Here is a 21,030-nt window from a genome sequence, read left to right on the forward strand (position 1 = left end):
TTATGAGAACGGTTTTCGATATTCAGAAGTGTGATGAAACGTGTTAGTTTTAATCGTATTGTCTCTGACATTTCTCACCCACAATTTTTAATGTAGAGGAAATAAATGGAATTCTATTTCCTCTTCTGGTAAAGACTGTCCCAGAAAGTATGGACGCACTTTGATTTCGCTGTAAATAATTCACAAGTGTTAGATATTCAAATTTATTCGATATACTGATAATATTAGACTACAACAATAGAATATTATTCTCAACATTTGCTACTTAGCCATTGTAGACTAGCTAGCGCACCTTCTTGCGAACGTTCCTCATTAAATTCCGTACAGACTTCTTGGCGACAAATTTTGACACTTTTTTCCAATCTTGTTCGAACTGTTGAACGGTTTCGGCTGCCGTGACATGTTTCCTAAGATGTGCCTTCGTTAATGCCCAAAATTCCTCAATTGGTCGAAGTTGTAGGCAATTTGGTGGATTCATGTCTTTTGGGACGAAAGTGACATTTTTGGTAGTATACCATTCTATCGTTGATTTCGAGTAGTGGCAACAAGCAAGATCTGACCAGAAGACAACAGGATCTTTGTGGCTTCGAATCATGGGCAGAAGTCGTTTTTGTAAACATTCCTTGATGTACATTTCGCAGTCCCGGCAAGGATTTGTAATCGAGTTTCTCGTAGGTTTCGTAGTTCAGGATTATGCAGTTCAAATTTCCAGCAAGAATCGTATTGTACAGCTTTCGAACTCTCAGTATGATCGATGCTTCTTGTCTCGGACTACGTTTTGGTTTCTGCTTCTTATAGGTTCGAAGATTCAAACGTTCTTTAGCACAAAGAACATTTGATTTCGAAGCGCCCACTTTTTTGGCCACATCCCGAACTGAAACCTCCTTCTTTTGCTCGAGCGCCTTCAGTATACGTTTATCCAACTGAGGGTTAGCAGGACCTTTTTTCGACCCGTTTTCGATTTATCCTCAAAGGTGTCATCCTCACCGAACTTCCTGATTGCATTTCGCACGGCTTTTTCACTTACTCCTTCCATTTTTGCTATCTTTCTCAGTGACAGTCCGCGTTCTGTGCACCATTTGTACACAACTTTTCGACGTTGTTCTGCTGAAAGTCCACGCATTTCGAAACAAACTAATGAAAACGAATAAACATCTGCACAAGTGGTTAGAGAAGAGTGTAAACAACAGGACGCAGCCATAAAAATTGACAGATTCTGAACCATTGCGAAATGACAGCGGTTTTTGGTTGCGTCCATGCCTTCTGGGACAGTCTTTATGTAATGTAATATGACTTCCGACTTGCGAGAATCAACGGAGCTGATTTTGGGACAAAAGAGAAATTTAGTTCGTTTGACTGCATGTATAATATATTAGAATATAAGAAGATTTGCGACAACTTAACTGTAATGCTAAAATTACAAAATCTGAAATGGAACAGCTGTCGTCACTCTCCTTATACACTCACCAGATTATGATGCTTCTGTCAAATGCCGGAGTATTCTTGACATCAGGGGTTCAGTCAAATGTACGGAAGTCGATATAATCGGAGACAGTCTAATTATTTCGGATCAGGGTCATTTCGTCATGAGCCATTTCGCCGAAAGCCGTTTCGCCGAATGTCATTTCACCGAATCAGGCAATTGTCTTATTCAGTGTTGGTGATTGTCGTTAATTTGACAGAAGCTGCTAGATATTTTTCTATATTGCATACAACATTTTCAATCCGGTAGAAGATGCTACAAGAATTCAAGTCTCTCAATGCATGAACCGTGAGAGAATTTTTCTACATTTCTTCGTCCCACTTCATACTCTGAGTATTTCACGGCCCTTAAAAAATTTGCAGTCTGATAATGATCGTTGCTGTGTGGAATTTCCATAGAGAGAATCGAAAGTTGACAACTATCGCAGAAAATCGAATTCGACGTGATGATTGTCGAACTAGGTTTGAAAACTCTTGTGTGGAGCATTCACATACATTGTCATAGACACAACTTATACAAAGGTTCTATGCACATAGTTAGAATAAGAGGCAATAGTAAAAAGATTATATCGCAATTATCAACTGCCCGTATAGATTCGGATCGCGAAACGAGAATAAGAAGAATCCCTGCAGCAGCGAGCTAACCCTTGATTCTCAGACAGGTCATCGAGAGAAATTCGTTCTCGCACTGGTGTCTATTCTATGTTAAATGAGCCATGCCGGGTTTTTGTTGTTGCGATGATATCCGTATTTCATTGATGGCACTGATTGAATCGTGTGAAGAGTTGCTGTGAGCTTTCTTTGATACGATAAAAGCCATCGTTGATCTTAATATCGTAACTGGAATTGATTTTGAATAAAGGCAAATGAAAGATGATAGCGTAAATGCTTATTTTGTTGACCTACAATTGTATTTTTTAAATAAAGATAGATTCTTATACTCTTCAATAAGGATTAATTCATGAACCTCATAGCGGAGTTCCCAAGAAAACTTGGTGACTTTATTAGACTAAGCATCAATGTTTGTGGTATTACTGAGTGAAAATGAAAACATCTTAAATGCGGCTTCGCCAGATCGTTTTGGTTCGTGTGCTGTGCTAACCAAAGTAAAGAAACCAGGAGACATAATAACACAAAAAAATAATATGATGTATTTGAAATTACCTTTTCGCGAAATGGCCCTTTCGGCGAAATGACCGGCTAAACGACTTTCAGCGAAATGGCATTCGGCGAAATGACATTCAGCGAAATCGCTTTCGGTGAAATGACCCGCTTCCGATTATGTCGGCTATAAGAAGCAATATTAGAGGAAATTAATTATGAAAATTGTGCATTCTTTCGCTACAGTGATACGAAAATTCGGAACGGAAGCATTGATTTTCATCTTGTTCTTTCGGCTTGTACATTGAATAGAGATAGCATATTTTACTTTAACTGATGGTTTTAATATATGAAATGGTTAAGTGGGAGGAATAAATGGTTCAATTACCCTATTAGTATCTTACAAAAGTATCAAATTCTTGATCATTTGAAACAAACTAGCATATGACCGACACTCTAGCGTGTATCGCACGATGTAACGAATTAAAAACCGAGTTACCGTGTCAAAATACCATTTGACGAACGAGGGATGATCGCATTTTTATATTGTATCTATTTCCCAGTATATCGTGAGTGTTTTGAAAAACACAAATAGGGTAACAGAGGTATTTTGGCCACTTCATATATTTTGGCCCACCTTACAAACTTTATGGATTTAATCGATGTTAAGTAACCCATGTTGCATCAATTTGAAGCTAATCACATCAAATTACCTATTGCGGAAGGGGTTCTCAAAGATATTACAATATTTGGTGGATATTTTTACAAAGTGGGCCAAAATAAAATCAATCCTAAAGTGGGCCAAAATACCTCTGTTACCCTACAATGAGCACCGAGAGCCAACAACCAGCAATATGTTTCTATTTTGTTGTTAGGTATGAATGTTGTCAATGATTTCTTTCTACACATTGAACTGGTGGAATGTTAAAAAATTTCATTTCATTTCAAGTAAATGTTTTCGATTCGGGGTGAAATATATTTGAAACATATTAAATATTGTTTTCGGCATTTTCCTGTGAGTGCATGTCATGAAACTGTTTCAAATTTGAGTATTAGAAGAGACATGTTGTAGCCGGAACTCGTTTTCAAGACACTGCTACTGCACTGCAAACTGCACTGCAAATATATCGATATATAAAAAATGTTTAGCGCATAGAATTAATTATAAAATACATTTGAAACACACAGAATTTCGCTGTTCGCCATGGACACCCCTAAACAGCCACTCACAAGTTTTGTCACCACTCACCAATTGCTGACTCCTTTGGCAACCAAACCGTTTCACTTCTTTTCCCTTTCGCAAACCACGAACGTTGCCGAACGATTCGCGTCCAGTCGATCGTAGTAAGCAACCGGGCAATCATCGATCAGTATCGAGTTGGAGTCGGGCGCGATAGTGCCGTATTTCGTTTCTGGTATCGGTGTGTTTGTTTCACGTGTATTGTTTTGTGTGGCGGGCGCGTAAATCGTGAGTAGTCGCGAAAACTATCACCGAAAACGATAGTTTGATTTTTTGTCTCGGTTACATCTTTTCTGTGTAGGTTGTTTGTTTGGTCTTTGTTGATGATAGATCGGTGCAGATGATCGCAGAATTAGTGAAAGAGCGAAGCGAATTTGGGGCACTGACCCTCATTTCGGATGCCAAACTATCGGAACGAGAACAATGTATAAGAGTCGAAAAAAAACCGCAATTGGCAGATGAAAAGAGTGCTAAACTGATAAGAAGTTGGTCAACCAGAAGTTGGACCCAATTTGGTGTAGTTTTGGGGCTGCTTTTATGCTGAACCGGTTTCAGTACGAGTCCTGTTGGTAGCATATTTTAACGGTTGATTTCGGGAATGAATGATCGTTTTTTTTCGGCCAACATATGGGATGTGTATGCAGAGGAAACAGTCGTAGTAAATTGAGTTTATTTTCAAATAAAAAAAACAGGAAATGTTTCTCACGCGACACAACAAATCAGCAACTTTCTTCTTGAAAATAAAAGCCCCTTATTGAAATTCCGTCCGAATCGTAACCCAAATGATTTTATGACTAATTCCGACGAATTGTTTAAACGACACCCAATTGTCTGTAGGTGCTATTGAGTTTCTACCAATCCAATAGTACCTTGAACATACACTTTCATTTGGTTTTAGAAACTTTGGCGACGATGATCAATCATCCTTCCAATATTTGAGACTGAAGTTTGATGAGTATTTCAAAGAAATAGTCTACTGATGTTCACTCGTAATGAGGCATAATTGAAGAATAGCCCATTCGGAACTGTGCTAGGTTCGAAATCTGGAGCGGATCGTAGCAAGCGCTGACCATCGTGGCCTAGCTTGTCATAAATCGAAATCATGCGCCACTCAAGGTCTCGTCTGCCACGGGAGCATGTGTAACATTCGCACGTAGTTATGCAAATACACCAGCGGCGGTATCCTATTGCGGTAGTAGCATTTGATTCGACTTTTTTGATTCATGTCACGCCATCTCGACGGCTACACCTACGGTCAAGCAATCAAACCTTTTCGGTGCTAGCCAACGGGAAGGAACGGGAGGAAGGCCGAACTGCGCAACTGGGTGCTCTTCGTATGTGATGCGACTTCAATTATGACAGCAATCAGCCTGCGGTGTAATTGCGATTGATATTTGGCGTCACAAAGCTAAGCGTTTCCTGTCAATTACGAACTATTTCCTCGGTAGCCCGTCTGATTCTAAATATAGTCGAATTTTTTTTTATCGAAAGCTCGTGGTGACGAATTTGTTTACATATGAGCGATCGTTTCTAATCAGACCACTTTAAGGTAGCTTCAGAAGTGGTTACCACGCCAGTTAAGTGATGCACTACACGCAAAAGCCAGTGGTCGCGAAACAACTATAATTTTAGTTGTTTTTCTGAATTTGATTGGTTAAAATTTGGTACAATTAATCGATTTTTGTTTTAGAGCAATTCCATACGAAATCGAAGATCGATTTTTTATTTTTTATTTGGCTTGAATTTTGCATATGCATTCTTTATGATAAAAAGAGGCGATTTTCATCAGAAGTTTGTCATTTTTACTCTAGCCTTACTTCTGAGATGGGGGCTATGCAAAAATCCCTTAAAAGTTTACAATTAAATATGTTTCAGAAACGGTAGGTCCGATCGATTTGTCTCCTGCCATGTTTTAGGTAATTATAAGGGTTATGCAGAAAAAAAATTTTCGTTTGATTTTTTATTAAAAAAAACACCTTAAAATTCAAATATCTCAAAAAAGGTGGTCCAAATTAAAACACTTGGGGCATTTGTTTTAGGGGGCGGCCAACTAAACCTGCGACCTTTGTTTTTGACCAAATCATCTTTCCGGAGATGGACTTCAGCATTTCTTTTTTGCATTTGCTCACTAAACCATGACTTATTTTGCTCCGGGCGCCTTATTTTCTCGGTACGCCACTGTCATAGATCTACGTATTTTAAACGGCCATACTCGAGATTCATATATTAAAAATATCAATATTAACTTCTGGAAGATTTGAGTCCGTTGTCTCTATTGATGCTGTTGAATACGTTTTTAGGTAGACATAATGAGATTTTTACATGCGGGAAGATTCAAAGATCATCCAAAATCGTAACAAAAAAACCTGTTTTAATCCACCTAGTGGTGTAATGATGCCTTTCTCATATTAATTATACTATCATATATAAACTGTGGTATTCTTCAAAATAATTTTCTTCGATTCTAAAAGAAAAACCGAAATAAATAACTCATAAAAACTATCAATTGGAGAAGATTTGAGGTCGATTTAGAAAACTTTTTACGGTTTTTCGCCCTTTTCAGTGATGGTATAAAATTTTTAACACACTTTACCCTATATCTTCGGATCCGGATGAAATTCAGGAATTACGTATGGGACCACAGGACCTTTCATTTGTGATCTAAGTTTGTGAAAAATAGAACATATTTTCATTTTTTTGCACATTTTACCACATAACTCCGGAACCGGAAGTCGGATCCAAATAATATTCCGGAATTTTGTATGGGACCAAAAGACGTTTCATTTGAATTTAAATTTGTGAGAATCGCTTCAGCCATCTCTGAGAAAAGTTAGTGCACTTATTTTCACAATTTTTTGCACATTTTACCCCAAGATTCTGGAACCGGAAGTCGGATCCAAATAATATTCAGGAATTTTGTATGGGACCACAAGACCTTTCATTTGAATCTAAGTTTATGAAAATCGGATTTGCCATCTCCGAGAAAAGTTAGTGCAAAAAACCGTCACATACACACATACGCACATACACACACACAGACATTTTGCGTACTCGATGAACTGAGTCGAATGGTATATGACATTCGGCCCTACGGGCCTCGGTCCAAAAGGCGGTTTTCACAGTGATTGCATAACCTTTCTGCATGAGAAACTCATAAACCCGATTTTGTTCAGCAGCACTAATTATTTTTACATAGTTCTTATAATGACCTAAAACATTACAGAAGACGTTTCTGAAACATATATTATTGAAAATTTTCAAGGGATTTTTGCTTAGCCCCTTCTCAAATATAAAGCTAGAGTAAAAAGGGCAAATTAATTATGCGAATTGTTTCGTTTGACCATGAATAACGCGTATGCAAAATTTGAGCCAAATAAAAAAAAAACAAAAATAAAATTTCAAAAAAATATCTGACATTTGCGGTGGAATTGCTTTTTTATTAAACTGTCATTTTTTATTTGTCGTGTTGGCAGTATAGCAATGACACCTAGCAAAGACATGCACCACATATGTTACGAGTAATGAAACGTTATAGCTGAACAATGACATACACCCTAAGCGAAAAATGAAACGTTTCAATGAGGTGTCATTCGTGCAACTGATCACTGACACAATCCCAGCAAAGTTACCTGTATGCATGAAAACAAAAAATGTCACGGTTGTTTTAACTAATTATTCAATTATTTCAACTCAAGACACTTATTGCAATAAATACTGCTAGTCTCTTCGAGAGGGCAGCTAATTGTTCACCGATTGAACAACGAAATTTTGCTTAAGTAGCTGCTTAAAGCGTTATCACTAAACTCAGATTATATAGAAATGCAACAAAAGATCATAATTCCCAAGAGGAAAATCACCAGCAAAATGTTCACAGGGCGTTAAGAAATTTTTCCTCCACTTGCAGAATTGCTCGCTGGAAGAGCGTTTCTAATTCCGACTTCAAGAATGTTGTTGATAAGCCTAATGCTACAGATTCACTTTAAAGGAAATACAAATGCTATCACTTCTCTTTAGAAGCAATTTTAAAACGTCAAACATTTTTCATTGTAGGGAAAACTTGTTTTACGGTTAGCTCTTATGTTCTTCTGCATACTTTTACTGACATGAAACGGCCACTACGCATTGGACTTAAATGACGTTCATTTGCCATTGAAAATTTTCAATTCGAAATGTTTCTGATGAAAAGGAGAGGAGTTTTGTTTTGCGTTTTGCTGTCTTCGTTCTCCGCCAAGTAATAGCATTTGAATGCAGCAATTTCGTTTAACCTAATGGTTATGACAAAATCAACAGGTATGCTACTTAAATCACCAACATTTTAGTGAAAACAACCGTGGCATGAAACAACAATTGCAATATTGTAATTATGTGATCTTAGGGTTCTTCGTGTGGGCAGAAATACATGCGCCCTTTTTAAAGATCGGTCTTGAGTCGAACTGGTCTCTCTATCTATACAAATCAAATGGTTTGTCATACTGAAAACGTGTGCCAAGTTTCATCCGAATCGAAGTATGTGAAGTTTAATGGTTTTCTTATACTATCTGGAATTAATCTTGAGTAAGGAAAATCTCATACCATGAAAATGAAAGGATTGTGTTCACTAACACATTCCACTGGTTATTAAATCATTGGAAAAACTTATACTCATTTTTCAACACCGCCTCGAAGTTTTGAAGCATAATGTTTGTTTTCAACTCGGGGTGTAGTTGTTTGAAATCAACTAATTAAAACAAATTAAATTGAAGAAATTGGGCCGAGTATGAGTTTCTGTAATTCCAATATTGAATTGAATGTAGGTTAAATCAGACCCTGTCAGCTTGGAGTGAAATCAATCTTCAGTTCAGCAACGCCATCGCACGGCATCACATTCAACATATCATGTCAGTTGTATGGGTGCGCAGTGCGGCTATTTTGGCGCGCACGAATTTGACATTTCTCTCCCCTACTTCTATGTACTAGGTTCGATGCGGACTCGCCTGAGGGCGCCATGCTCGCAAAAAAGGATGTTGCCAATGATTTGTTCGGGAAATGTGAGAGCTGGCTATCTTGTTAATATGGTGTCTTTGGTTAAATTTAACATGAGTGGATCAAGCCGTTGTTGATATTGTAAGCATGAATAGTTGACTCCGGAATTTCTAGTCATTCGAAAACAATTGTTTTCGATAGCGAACCGAAAGCATTCAAATCGTTCTCACAAATTGGCGCTTTGCGATAGGTCATAACTAAAACATTAACAAGCCAGTTGCCCTTGTTCCGCATAATGCTTCGCTCTCTTGCTAATTCTGCGCTTCACCGCAATACCGCAGTCGAACCGGCTGGTTGTACTAATCGAGTCAGCACGTGAAGAGTGTAAGATTTGTTTACATCAAAACCAACGAAACCTATTTTCCTAGTAGATTTGAAATTGTGAAACGAATAAATTGCGCGCGCTGTGTTACTCACTTCGTGGGAATGAGTTACTACTACTGAATGTGAGAGAACGACGTCCTAATATATAGTGCCAAAAACTGTTGCCGTTATGACAGTCAAACTACAAGCGATGGGGCCACCCTCGATTCGGCCACCGTCGCACATTTCCAGCAACTCCCAACAGAGGAACTCAATGATGTCCTCCACCGCTTCACTGGAAGCGACCAGCGAGAGTAAACGACGCTCCATACTCATTCTCTCGCTGCTCGCTGCTTGTCTCTTTCTCTTTGTGCTGTGTCTCTGTTTGCTAACGGCTCTGGTGATGGTCGGTAAAAATCTGTCGGCACAGCACTCGCCACCGCTGCTTTCGGCGTATCTTAATCAGCTGTCAGCTGGCCGGCGACTGACAGAAACGAGTGCCAAATCTGGCAAAAGCATCGATCACTTTAATCGACCGGCATTGTTCGACGATAAGGGACCGTCTGATAGAGCTAACGACGAGAGCAACCTAACTGCCATTTTACTGCCCAATTCGGTTTACTTTGGAGCATCTGGTGGAATGAATAACGTGTTGAAAATGGGCTCGAAAGTGATTGAAAAACTAAGTTTTCGTTTGCCGCGTCATGTGAAACCGCGCCACTACGAACTGTTGTTGCAGCCGGATTTGGAACAGCAGAAGTTTTCCGGTCAAGTCGGAATCGATATCACCGTCAGTGAGCCAACGAATTACATTGTGCTGCACAGTAATCAGTTGACGATTGGCGATACACTGTTGAGTAAGGTGCTACCGGACCGATCGTCGCAGTCGGTGATGGTACGGCAGACTTACGCCTATGAACCGCACCAGTACTGGGTGATCGAAACAGACAACATCGGGGTGGGTGAGTATCGGCTCAGTATGCAGTTTAGCGGAAGTTTGGCGAATAAAATCGTTGGCTTCTATAGCAGCACCTACCGGGACAAGAGCAGTAATGTTACCAGGTAAGGATTGGTTACATTTTTGATAGGTTTTTATATTTCGTTGCATTAATATTAAGAAACGAAATCGGCATAAACGGTTTTTACGCCCGAATCGGAATCCAGTGAGAGCACAGAGAACAGCCATCGAAGTAGAGATCAATCAATGTGTACAAGAAATTTTTCGATTATTTGACAAAGTGATCACCAAACATCAATTCTCCTACACACTTAAATTGGATCACCGATCTCCGCTGTTCAAATCTCGGTAGCTGATTTTTTCAGTAATAAGAACATTTCATCACAGCGGTACTGCTGTCAACAAATGTTTATTTGTGCTGGAATATCAGTAGAATGAGAATGTTCAGTAGTTCGGCAGTTCTAAACTCGCCAAAAGATGAACAAATAACCGAATGAAGTTTAGTGTAAGGATAAACGTCCGGGATTCTATAAAAGTTTCACAAGGAGAAATACTTGTAGAAATGTGGTCGGGTTTTGAAGTCTCACAGCTCAGTCAATTTTGTATTAATTATTAATATTATTTCACGTTTTGATTGGCAATATTTATACGTTTCGATGATATTTGATTGAAATTTTCAATAATATTTGATTGAAATTATGATCAATAGCGAGCAGTTTCTTGTTTTGTCTTTGTCATATAGAAAGGCTATGCAATTGCTGTGAAAACCGACTTTACAACCGAGGCCGATTTCGATTTCCACAAACAGGCTCAAACAAAAGTTTCTATAGTCTCATAGGCTGCTTTTTAATTTTATCCGGTCTGACTTCCAGTTCCAGTACAATAGGGTAAAGTGTGTTTCATCATTTAGTGCGACGATTCAAAATAAAGAAAAAAAAAATATTAACTTGATACACACTTGAATTGGATTACCGACCTCAGCTGTTCAAATCTCGGTAGGTGATTTTATCGGTAAAATTCACGTTTTATCACTGCGGTACCTTGAGGTACTGCTGTCAACAAATGTTCATTTGTGCTGATATATCAGTAGAATGGAAATATTCGGTAGTTCGGCTGTTCAAAACTCGTCAAAAGAGGCAAGATTTACCGAACGAAATTAAGTGTGTAGGTGGATTAAAACAGGTTTTTCTGACTGACTGGATTTCCCTAATGGAGATGATGGTTTTGAAGGAGTAAGCGATTGTTCTGATTGGTCGTTCAATGCTAAAACGAAACTGTGGAAGCACGTAAATCTATAAATATAAACGAAATTATTTCTAAAGCTTCAGTCTCATATGAAACATGTCAAAGGAAGGCCGCCGCCAGACAGCAAGTATCACAGAATGCACTACGAAACGACTGTTTGAACTGTTTGATTGAAAATATCGATCATTCGAATTTTTAGTTTCCTTGTTCCACATAATTTGTTATGGTTTTTTTTCCTTAAAAGCAGTGACGTATCTAGTTTCCAGAGCAACGTTTCCAGGGGGCGGCAAATCAACCCTTTCTTGTTTTGCTCGGCCAAGCGATCTCTTCGGAGATGGAGCTCAGTCTTTTATTTTTTGCTCACTATACCAACGATGGTGGGCGGCAGATCTTATTTTGCCCCGGGCGCCAAATTTCCTGGTACGTCACTACTTATTTTGCAACATATGGACAATTGGTGTAGAACATAATTACTTGTCTTATGGTAAAATTTCATCAATATCAAAGTGGTGCTTTTTCCAAATCGATTTCGTATTATTCGGTGTAGCACTCGATGAAGAATTTTTTCAGTATATTTTAAAATTTAAAAGGTGCTATGAAATCTTTAAGGGGCAGGTAGGGTCTAACACTCTTGAAAAATAATTTATTATTCTCTTTGTATTTTCTTAAAGTAAAACATTTCAAGAATATTTGTGAAATTTTCAAGTCTATCGGAACAAAACTCATTAAGCTATGGGCTTTTATCTTTGCCTATCTCAAATTGTGAAGAAGTAAAAGGTCGGCGCACAGGGCCAAGATTTCTGCTTCGATTGACCATAAAACTTGACAAAACACTCTTGAAATGCTTCATTATAACAAAATATAAAAGAAAAAATATAATGGTTTGAAAATGTTAGATCCTGCGGGCTCCCTAGAGGAATAAATTGTTTCCTTCGATTTTATAGACAAAAACCTTTGAACGCGTTTTTCTCGAAAGCAGATTTTGAAAGTTCGTGTCCATCGTCATTCAGAAACTACTGCACAAACTTTCTACATGTAAAATACCAGACCCCAATGTTTTCCTTTTCGTTTTTCGTTTTATGTGAAAAATCCTAGTTTTGACTTTAAACAGCCACCAAAAATTAAAAAAAAAGAAAAACACCTGCTCTATCCATGCTTGTTTGATTTGTTGACTTTGGATTAATCTGTACTGAGATACAGATACCGACCTATTTTTCCACGAAAAAAAAAACAAAATGTTCCTCGAATAATGCTTTGTATTATGCAAAACGTTTGAATTTGTTTTGTTGAACGAAAGTTCTGGAAAAATTTCGCAAAAATGATATTTTTTCATCATTTAGACTCCCTTTAAGTTTAACAACACCTTGTTGTAGGATAGCATATGGATTGCAAAATATAGTTTATCAGATGTACAACTTTGTTTCCGCCGTTTTTTTCCCAAAATTAAAAGCTTATTTGCGAAAAAGTGCTTACAGATGTATTATTCAAAGTGTTGTCCGTCGCCAGCGACAACTTTCTCCCCTCTTTCCGGCAATTTTCGGATCCAGGTTCGAAAAAAGGAGTCCTTTTATGACGCTATCTATGAAGCAATCCATTTTTCCACTTCTTCGAAGGATTGAAAATGTTGATCTGCCAGGACGTGTGCCATCGAACGGAATAGGTGGGAGTCAGAAGGGGCGACATCTGGGGAATACGGCGGGTGAAGCAAAGCTTCCCATTTCAGCGTTTCCAGGTACTTTTTGATCACTTTTGCGACGTGAGGCCGAGCATTGTCTTGTTGGAGGATGACTTTGTCAGGTCGCTCTTGATATTGTGACCGCTTTTCTTTTAATTGCTTTTTTAGCGCGCGACTAAGGCGCATCAGTTGCGTTCGGTAGCGATCTCCTGTGATGGTTTCAGTCGGTTTTAAGAGCTCGTAGTAAATCACACTGAGCTGATCCCACCAAATACAAATCATAACCTTGGCGTCGTGAATATTCGGTTTTGCCTTCGACGAAGTAGCATGCCCGGACTTTCCCCATGATTTTCTGCGTTTAGGATTATCGTATCGAACCCACTTTTCATCACCGGTTACGGTTCGATGTAAAAACCGTTTACGAAAGCAGTTGCTTACATACAAATAGACGGCGCTCGATGTACGGCACCCATTTTCCTTCTTTCTGAATCATGCCCAGGGCCTTGAGACGTTTTGAAATGGCTTGCTGACTAACTCCCAACGATTCGGCAAGCTCTTCTTGGGTTTTTTTTATCTTCCACCACCATGTTTGTCTTCGACATCGAAATCACCATTTTTAAAACATCATTGCAGGATTCCGGTCAGACCATCACATGGCCACTATTCAGCAAATTGAGTATTATTTTAATGATTTGTGTAGGTGCGATTGCGTATTTCATAGCATCTGATATGTAACTGTCCCGCAATGACGCAACTATACGTATCCGCGTTTTTGGATCTCCATACATGGTTGAATCTGTGTATGGTGAGCTTAAATTTAACGGATATTCTTTCGTTTCTCACCCAATATGCTAAGAAGCAATAGTCAGAGGAGTTCATCGTTCTTCCTGGAGTGAATGACTCCCTTCTGTTTCTATCCTAAAAGAATTTAGCAAATCGTTTGGCATTCCTTATGGGGTGCCGAATTTATATCTGTTCATCAATATTGCGAATCGTTCTGCATTCTTTCAGGAAAGTAGAATGGTGTCGATTTTGGAAAATCTTCGAGTTGGAGGTTTTAATAAATGTGCACTTTGATTTATTTCGTTTGGTTTTGTACTGTTTTCGCATCTCATCCACTTAACATTTCTCTACCATGTTCCTTTTATTTTTTACTTCTCATCAGGAAAGGCACAAATCTATAAATAACTTGGGGAACGTGCCACTTGGGCAAATACACACACAGACAGTTTGCGATCTCGACGAACTGATTTGAATGGTTTATTAAAATTCGCAAACGACTTTCCACCCTGAAAATGGATATCGAAAATTTTAAAAAAATGTCCGGTGTTTCATGAAAACTCATCATTTCTTCAAAATTAAAACGGAACAAGAATGTCGATATTTTTTTAAGTGCAATAAGAACCTGTATTTTGAAGATTCATTTTTTTTTGAAAAAAGTACGGTTGTGTAATGTCAGGGACATAACTGGATGTCGTGAATACGAATAAAACTGACACGATTTCTTTATACTTTCGAATTCGAATTGATAGCTGATCGATTGTGTGAATTGTGAAACTTTTGATGTCGATTATCTCATTTCGGATTTGCATATTTCTTTGAAAGAATCTATCAAGATACTGTACAAGATTCATTTCTGCCTTTTTGAAGGACCAAATTTTGGAATTCTCTACGTTATTAAGCTCAGTTCGGAACATTTTTCTCGAAAGATTTTTGCACAGCGAAAAGTGCACGAAGCAAATCAAGTTGTTTTGGATTTTCACTAAACTGATGATTTTTACTTTCAATTTGCAAAGAAGTAATCTTAATAGTTCTTTAGATAACATTTAGAGCCATTAGAAAGGCAGATTATATATAATGTTGTCCACTTTTCGTTTTTCGTTTTCTTTCTCTCCAATGCAAACGACCAGAACCTCTGTTAAAAGATGCAATCGCTCTTGTTTGAGTTGAAACTAGCATTGCGTACAAACTGCAACACATCCGCTCGCAGTGCCAAATGATGCGAAACTGGGTAGTTTCAAAGTAAAGTTTTCCGCGTTGTTTTTGAAAATTTCAGGAAATTTTTGAATTGTTTGCGGTTATCTCACACTGTTCAAAATATTAACCTAAATTCCTGATTATACACTAATGTTCTGATTTATGACTGACACTTCACCAACATCTACAAAGCAAACTTTAATTTATAATTGTTTCATATAGATTTAGAATTCCTATTATTAAAAAAATTCTCTCCCCTATCTCTTTCCTCAGAAAAATCGCCACCAGCAAGTTTGAACCGACCTTCGCCCGCCAAGCATTTCCCTGCTTCGATGAACCGCAGCTGAAAGCGACCTACGCCATTAGCTTGGTGCATCCGAATACCGACAAATACATGGCGCTGTCCAACATGGATGTCAATAAAGTCCTCGAAGACACCCCATCCACAGGGTTCAGCACTACCGTGTTCAACCGGAGCGTTCCGATGAGTACTTATCTGGTGGCGTTCATTGTCAGTGACTTCCGGTACAAGGAAAACCTCATTACGCCAACGATTGGAGATCCATTCGAGCTCCGAGTTTACGCCACACCGATTCAGATGAACAACATAGATTTTGCCCTGGACACAGCTACCGCGATTATTAAGCACTACATCGAATACTTCAATATTGAGTATCCCCTGCCGAAGCTAGATATGGCAGCAATTCCGGACTTTGTGTCGGGTGCCATGGAAACCTGGGGGCTGGTGACTTATCGGGAAACAAGCATTCTGTTCAACCCAGTAACGAGCTCGACGGCAAATAAACAGCGAGTGGCGGAGGTTATTGCTCACGAGTTGGCGCACATGTGGTTCGGAAATTTGGTAACGATGAAGTGGTGGAACGAGTTGTGGTTAAACGAAGGATTTGCCAGCTACATCGAGTACAAGGGAGTGCACAGTGCCTATCCCGCCTGGGGGATTATGGAACAGTTTGCAATCGATAATTTGCACGGTGTGCTAACGCTAGATGCTACGCTCGGATCACATCCGATCGTGGTGAAGGTCGAAACACCGAATCAAATAACGGAGATATTCGATACGATCACCTACTCCAAGGGGGCCTCGGTAATTCGTATGTTGGAAGACTTTGTTTCCGAACCCATTTTCAAGAAAGGTGTAACAGCATATCTGAAAAAGCTCGAGTACGGTAACGGCGTATCGAATGATTTAATGGAAGAACTAGATGCACTGTATGAAGATTCCACCGAAAAGACGGGAGCTACAGTTTCCACGGTGATGGATACATTCACGAAGCAGAAAGGTTTTCCGGTCGTCACCGTGGTACAGACTGGCACTCAGTTCCGCCTGACGCAGTCGCGCTTCCTTGCCGATTTGGAGGCGAATGAAACCGAGATCTCAGAGTTTGGGTTAGTTATTCTGTTTGTGTAATTTCACTACCAATAATCTAATATTTTCCTCAGTTACAAATGGTACATCCCTATAACCTACATCACTTCTGGCAATCCAGAGCAGGTTAACCGTAAATGGTTCCCCAACACGGTGGACCATGTAGATATCGTTGATGTCCCAGAGGGAACGAGTTGGATAAAGCTGAATCATAATCAGGTTGGCTACTACAGGGTAAACTACGCGGATAGTGTCTGGAATCAGTTTAGCAAAGCATTGGTGGATGATGTAAACGCCTTCACCATTGGAGATCGCACCGGGTTGTTGAATGATGCGTTCGCTCTGGCTGACGCTTCCCTGCTACGGTACGATGTAGCACTCGGGTTGACCAAATTCCTAACTGACGAGCTTGAGTACGTTCCTTGGGCAACCGTTTCAAGCAAGATGAAGAATGTTCGGAATTTGATTTACGATTTCGATTCATACAACGACATACTGGTAGGAAGCCCTATCGATTTAGTTAGTAAATCAATAAAATCTAAACTAATTTCGTTTCAGGCCTATGTCCGTAAACTAGTTGATAAAGCATATCGCACCGTTGGATGGACTGTCGAAGGGGAAGATCTTATGAAGAAGTAATTTGTTTCATGCAATTTCAGAAACATCTGTATCATTTATTTTCTACGTATTTCAGTCGTCTTCGAACTACTATTTTGGATCTCGCCTGTTCATTCGGTCACGAAAAATGTCTTACCGAAGCGTCGGATCGATTCCAAAAATGGTTGAATGCCGGCGATGAAATTCATCCGGACGTGCGCTCTGTAGTATACTACTACGGCGTACAGAAAGGCACCGCCGAGGACTGGCAAAAGGTGAAGACACGATTCAGCGCGGAAACCGATGCCAACGAGAAAACCAAACTGATGAGTGCTTTGGCGGCATTCCCCGATGCTAGGGTTCTGGCTGACTTTCTCGAGGAAGCTTGGAACACGAACCTGGTTCGACAACAAGATCATCTTAGTTGCATTCAGAGTGTTGCAGCCAACAAAGTTGGAGAATCGGTAGCCTGGGATCACGTCCGACAGAACTGGGACCGGTTGGTCGAACGATTCACTCTTGGCGAGAGGAATCTAGGTCGAATGATTCCTTCGATTACGGGACGATTCACGTCCATGGTGAGACTGATGGAATTGGAAGACTTCTTCAGGCGTAATCCGGAATCCGGAGCTGGAGCGGCAGCTCGTGTACAGGCACTGGAAAATGTTTCCAACAATATTAAGTGGCTCCAGAGGAACCAACAAATCATAGCTGACTGGTTGAAAACAGAATCAGCAACATCGCAACGATGATACGTAAAACAAATTGGTTATATGTTGAACTGATAATTAAATGTGATAAGTTTAAACGTAAACAGACTGTTGCATTTTTTTTCTGAATTGAAGAAGTCCGCCCGTAGTTGCACAGTACTTTTATTTAATCCATAGGTATGATATTTTGACAAAAATCGTTGAAGGATGTAACAAATCTTTCAACTATCAGGTGTACAACTTTGCTTCCGCCGTTTTCGTATTATTCGCGCTCGCAAATGAAAATGTTTATGTGCCCAATTCTCGCCATTTGCGGGAAGTTTTACTTTTCTGTTACAATTCGAAAAAAAAAATGCAGCTGAAGTGCATCGCATGCTCTCAGAAACTTACGGTGATGCTGCTCTGAGTAAAAGAACGTGTCGGGAATGGTTTCAACGTTTTAAAAATGGTGATTTCGATGTCGAAGACAAAAGAAGAAGCATTGCTTGATGAAGAGTCTTGTAACCCCGTAGAAAGTTCCTGAATTTTATTCGAATCCGACTTCACATTTAGAATCTACTTCGTATAAAAATTTTTCGATGGGCTAAGTAAGTGTATCAGGGCTATACACTTAAATACAAAATAAATACAAATAATAGAAAAAAAATTTCCACAACTCAGGCTGCTGCTGCTTGGCCATCCATGGAAGTTGACCATCAATGTTAACTTCCCTCTCTGAGCAGCCTAGATAGCCGTGTAGTGTCGGTAGCGGTTTCCCAACTGGCTAAGAATAACGCTACGGTCCACCTGTACCGGTGGTATAAGTCCACCAAACAGGTAAGCCGTGTGGCATCCGGCGGAATTATTTTTTACCAAGAATTGATCCACTGGTTTCCTGTTCCATGTCGTAAAAGGCCACGAAAAAAAGGAACTCCTAAGTCAAGGTGTATTTCCGTGCCGATGGCTGAAGGGCTGCAGGAGGTTAAACATTGCAGTCGTAAACGGAATATCTTGGGTTTTTCCTCAAGGTGGTGTACTATCCTCACTTTTATGGACCCTAGTCGTTGATGGTTTGTTAAGGAAACTTAATAACCTTGGATTTACGACTTATGGTTTTGCCGACGATTATCATATATTGATGACCGGTATAAGCATTAACACTCTCTTTGATTTAATGCAGCAAGCCCTGCGATCTGTTGAACAATGGTGTTGTCAGGTTGGATTATCTGTAAATCCGGGCAAAACATCAATGGTGCTATTCACTCCTCGTAGGATAATTACAGGACCTCGTCCGTTGCAGTTTTTTGGTTCAGAGGTCACTGTGGTCGATCAAGTTAAATACGTCGGGGTTATTCTTGACTCAAAACTGAATTGGTCTGCTCACATTGACTTCAGGATTGAAAGAGCTTGCATGGCTTTCGGCAAATGCAGACGAGCTTTTGGAAAATCATGGGGACTCAAACCCAGATATATTCATTGGATCTACACAACTATTGTTAGACCAATTTTAGCATATGGATGTCTTGTATGGTGGCAGAAAGGAGAAGTCGCGACAGTTCAGTCAAAGCTAAATCATCTCCAAAGGATGGTCCTAATGGCGATGACAGGAGCATTCACGACAACTCCTAATGCTGCTCTTGAGGCGCTACTGTGTATTAAACCACTACATGTGTTCCTAAAACAAGAAGCATTATCTTGTGCATACCGTCTTAGGGTTACAGACCTTTGGAACAGTAACCCATTAGATTATGCTACCAGCCACACTCGCTTGTGGTCTCAAATGGTTACGTGGGATGAGTATTTACTCGCTCCTAGTGACCTAACTCTCACATGCAGTTTTCCTTTTAAAACATTCAATGTGAGCTATCCTCTTCGTTAGGAATGGTTGTCTGGTTGTCTGGAACGACAACTTGATGAACACATAGTTTGTTTTACGGACGGTTCTCTGTTGAATGGTCGTGCTGGTGCTGGTGTCTACTGTCGTGAAATGAGGCTGAAGCAGTCTCATTCACTTGGTAGATACTGTACTGTGTTTCAAGCAGAAATCTACGCAATTCTGTGTGGAGTACAATCGGCACTTCAGCAGAGGATCTGTGGTAAACGTATTTATTTTTGTTCCGACAGTCAGGCAGCCTTAAAAGCACTCAGTTCGAATGACTCACGGTCGAATCTAGTGATCGCATGTCGAACTCAAATTGAAGACCTCAGCATTTCAAATGCTGTTTACTTCTTATGGGTACCCGGCCATTCTGGTATTACTGGAAATGAATGGGCTGATGAGTTGGCTAGAGCTGGTGCAACGAATGATTTCGTTGGTCCTGAACCAACTTTACCACTTTCAACTAGTTGGATAAAGCACAAGATACGTTCTTGGGCTGCATCCAAACATGTCAGCTACTGGCGCAGCTTGCAAACTTGCGCTCAGACAAAAGCATTTCTACCAGATTTAAATCTGAAAATGTCAAAGTGTCTACTGCATTTCTCCAAGTATCATTGAAATATTCTGGTCAGAGCTCTGACTGGACATTGCAAACTCTATTATCACATGGCTACTATTCAACGTGCTGAATATTATTCGTGTGATTTGTGTAAATGCGATTATGGTACTTCATATCATCTGATATGTAACTGTCTCGCATTGACGCAGCTACGTATCCGGGTTTTTGGTTCTCCATACATGGTTGAGTCTGTGTATGCGGAGCTAAAATTGAAGGATATTCTCTCGTTTCTCACCCAATGTGGTAAGGAGCTATAGTCAGAAGGGTTCATCGTTCTTCCTGGAGTGAATGAATCCCTTCTGTATTCACCTTAAATAGGGTTTAGCAGATTGTTTGGCATCCTTTGGGGGGTACCGAATTTACTTCTGCTCGTACATACTGCGAGTCGTTCTGCATTCTTCCGGGAGTGCAGAATGGTGTCGTAGAGGTTCAGAATTTCCTTCTGCTTCCACTAAATGTGATCCTCAGCAGATTGTTCAGCATCCCTTAGAGGTGCAGAATTTACTTCTGCTTTTATGTGTTTTTGTGTCGTCAATTTTTCCCATCCTCTTAGTCCAACCCTTACCATTTCCTTTCAATCCTTCCTTCTTATATAGCGGGAAAATGATGCTAAAAACAAATTGATGGCAAGGCACAAATCTCCAAATATCAAGGGGAACGTGCCATTTGAGCCAATTTGTTCTGATTCCTGATTCCTGAAGTGTATCAGGGCTATACACTTAAATACAAAATAAATACAAATAATAGAAAAAAAAATTTCCACAACTCAGACTTTAAGGTCTGAGGACAGAGGATCGCGTGTTGAGTTCTAAATCGACCACGTGGCTCGCTCAATTTCCTTTTTTTTCCTTTATTG

General features: G+C 39.7%; 1 protein-coding gene across 7 annotated transcripts in view; it reads left to right on the forward strand.

The window, feature by feature from the left end:
* LOC131435489 (glutamyl aminopeptidase-like) overlaps nt 1-17,801 on the forward strand; it is a 28,403-nt gene extending 10,602 nt beyond the window's left edge. Inside the window, exons 1-6 of one of the 7 annotated variants that reach the window (XM_058603455.1) lie at nt 3,923-4,124; nt 9,214-10,210; nt 15,277-16,410; nt 16,465-16,888; nt 16,949-17,025; nt 17,085-17,801. In XM_058603455.1, the coding sequence (XP_058459438.1) occupies nt 9,339-10,210; nt 15,277-16,410; nt 16,465-16,888; nt 16,949-17,025; nt 17,085-17,739 (3,162 nt within the window). In that variant the 5' untranslated portion in view covers nt 3,923-4,124; nt 9,214-9,338 and the 3' untranslated portion in view covers nt 17,740-17,801. Of the gene's footprint in view, nt 1-3,922; nt 4,125-9,166; nt 10,211-15,276; nt 16,411-16,464; nt 16,889-16,948; nt 17,026-17,084 lie in introns of those variants that run through there. The other 6 variants (XM_058603465.1, XM_058603447.1, XM_058603441.1 and 3 more) reach the window with 6 other exon arrangements.
* Nucleotides 17,802-21,030: the final 3,229 nt, after the last annotated feature.

This window comes from Malaya genurostris, chromosome 1 (assembly GCF_030247185.1).
Source record: "Malaya genurostris strain Urasoe2022 chromosome 1, Malgen_1.1, whole genome shotgun sequence".
Lineage (NCBI taxonomy): Eukaryota > Metazoa > Arthropoda > Insecta > Diptera > Culicidae > Malaya > Malaya genurostris.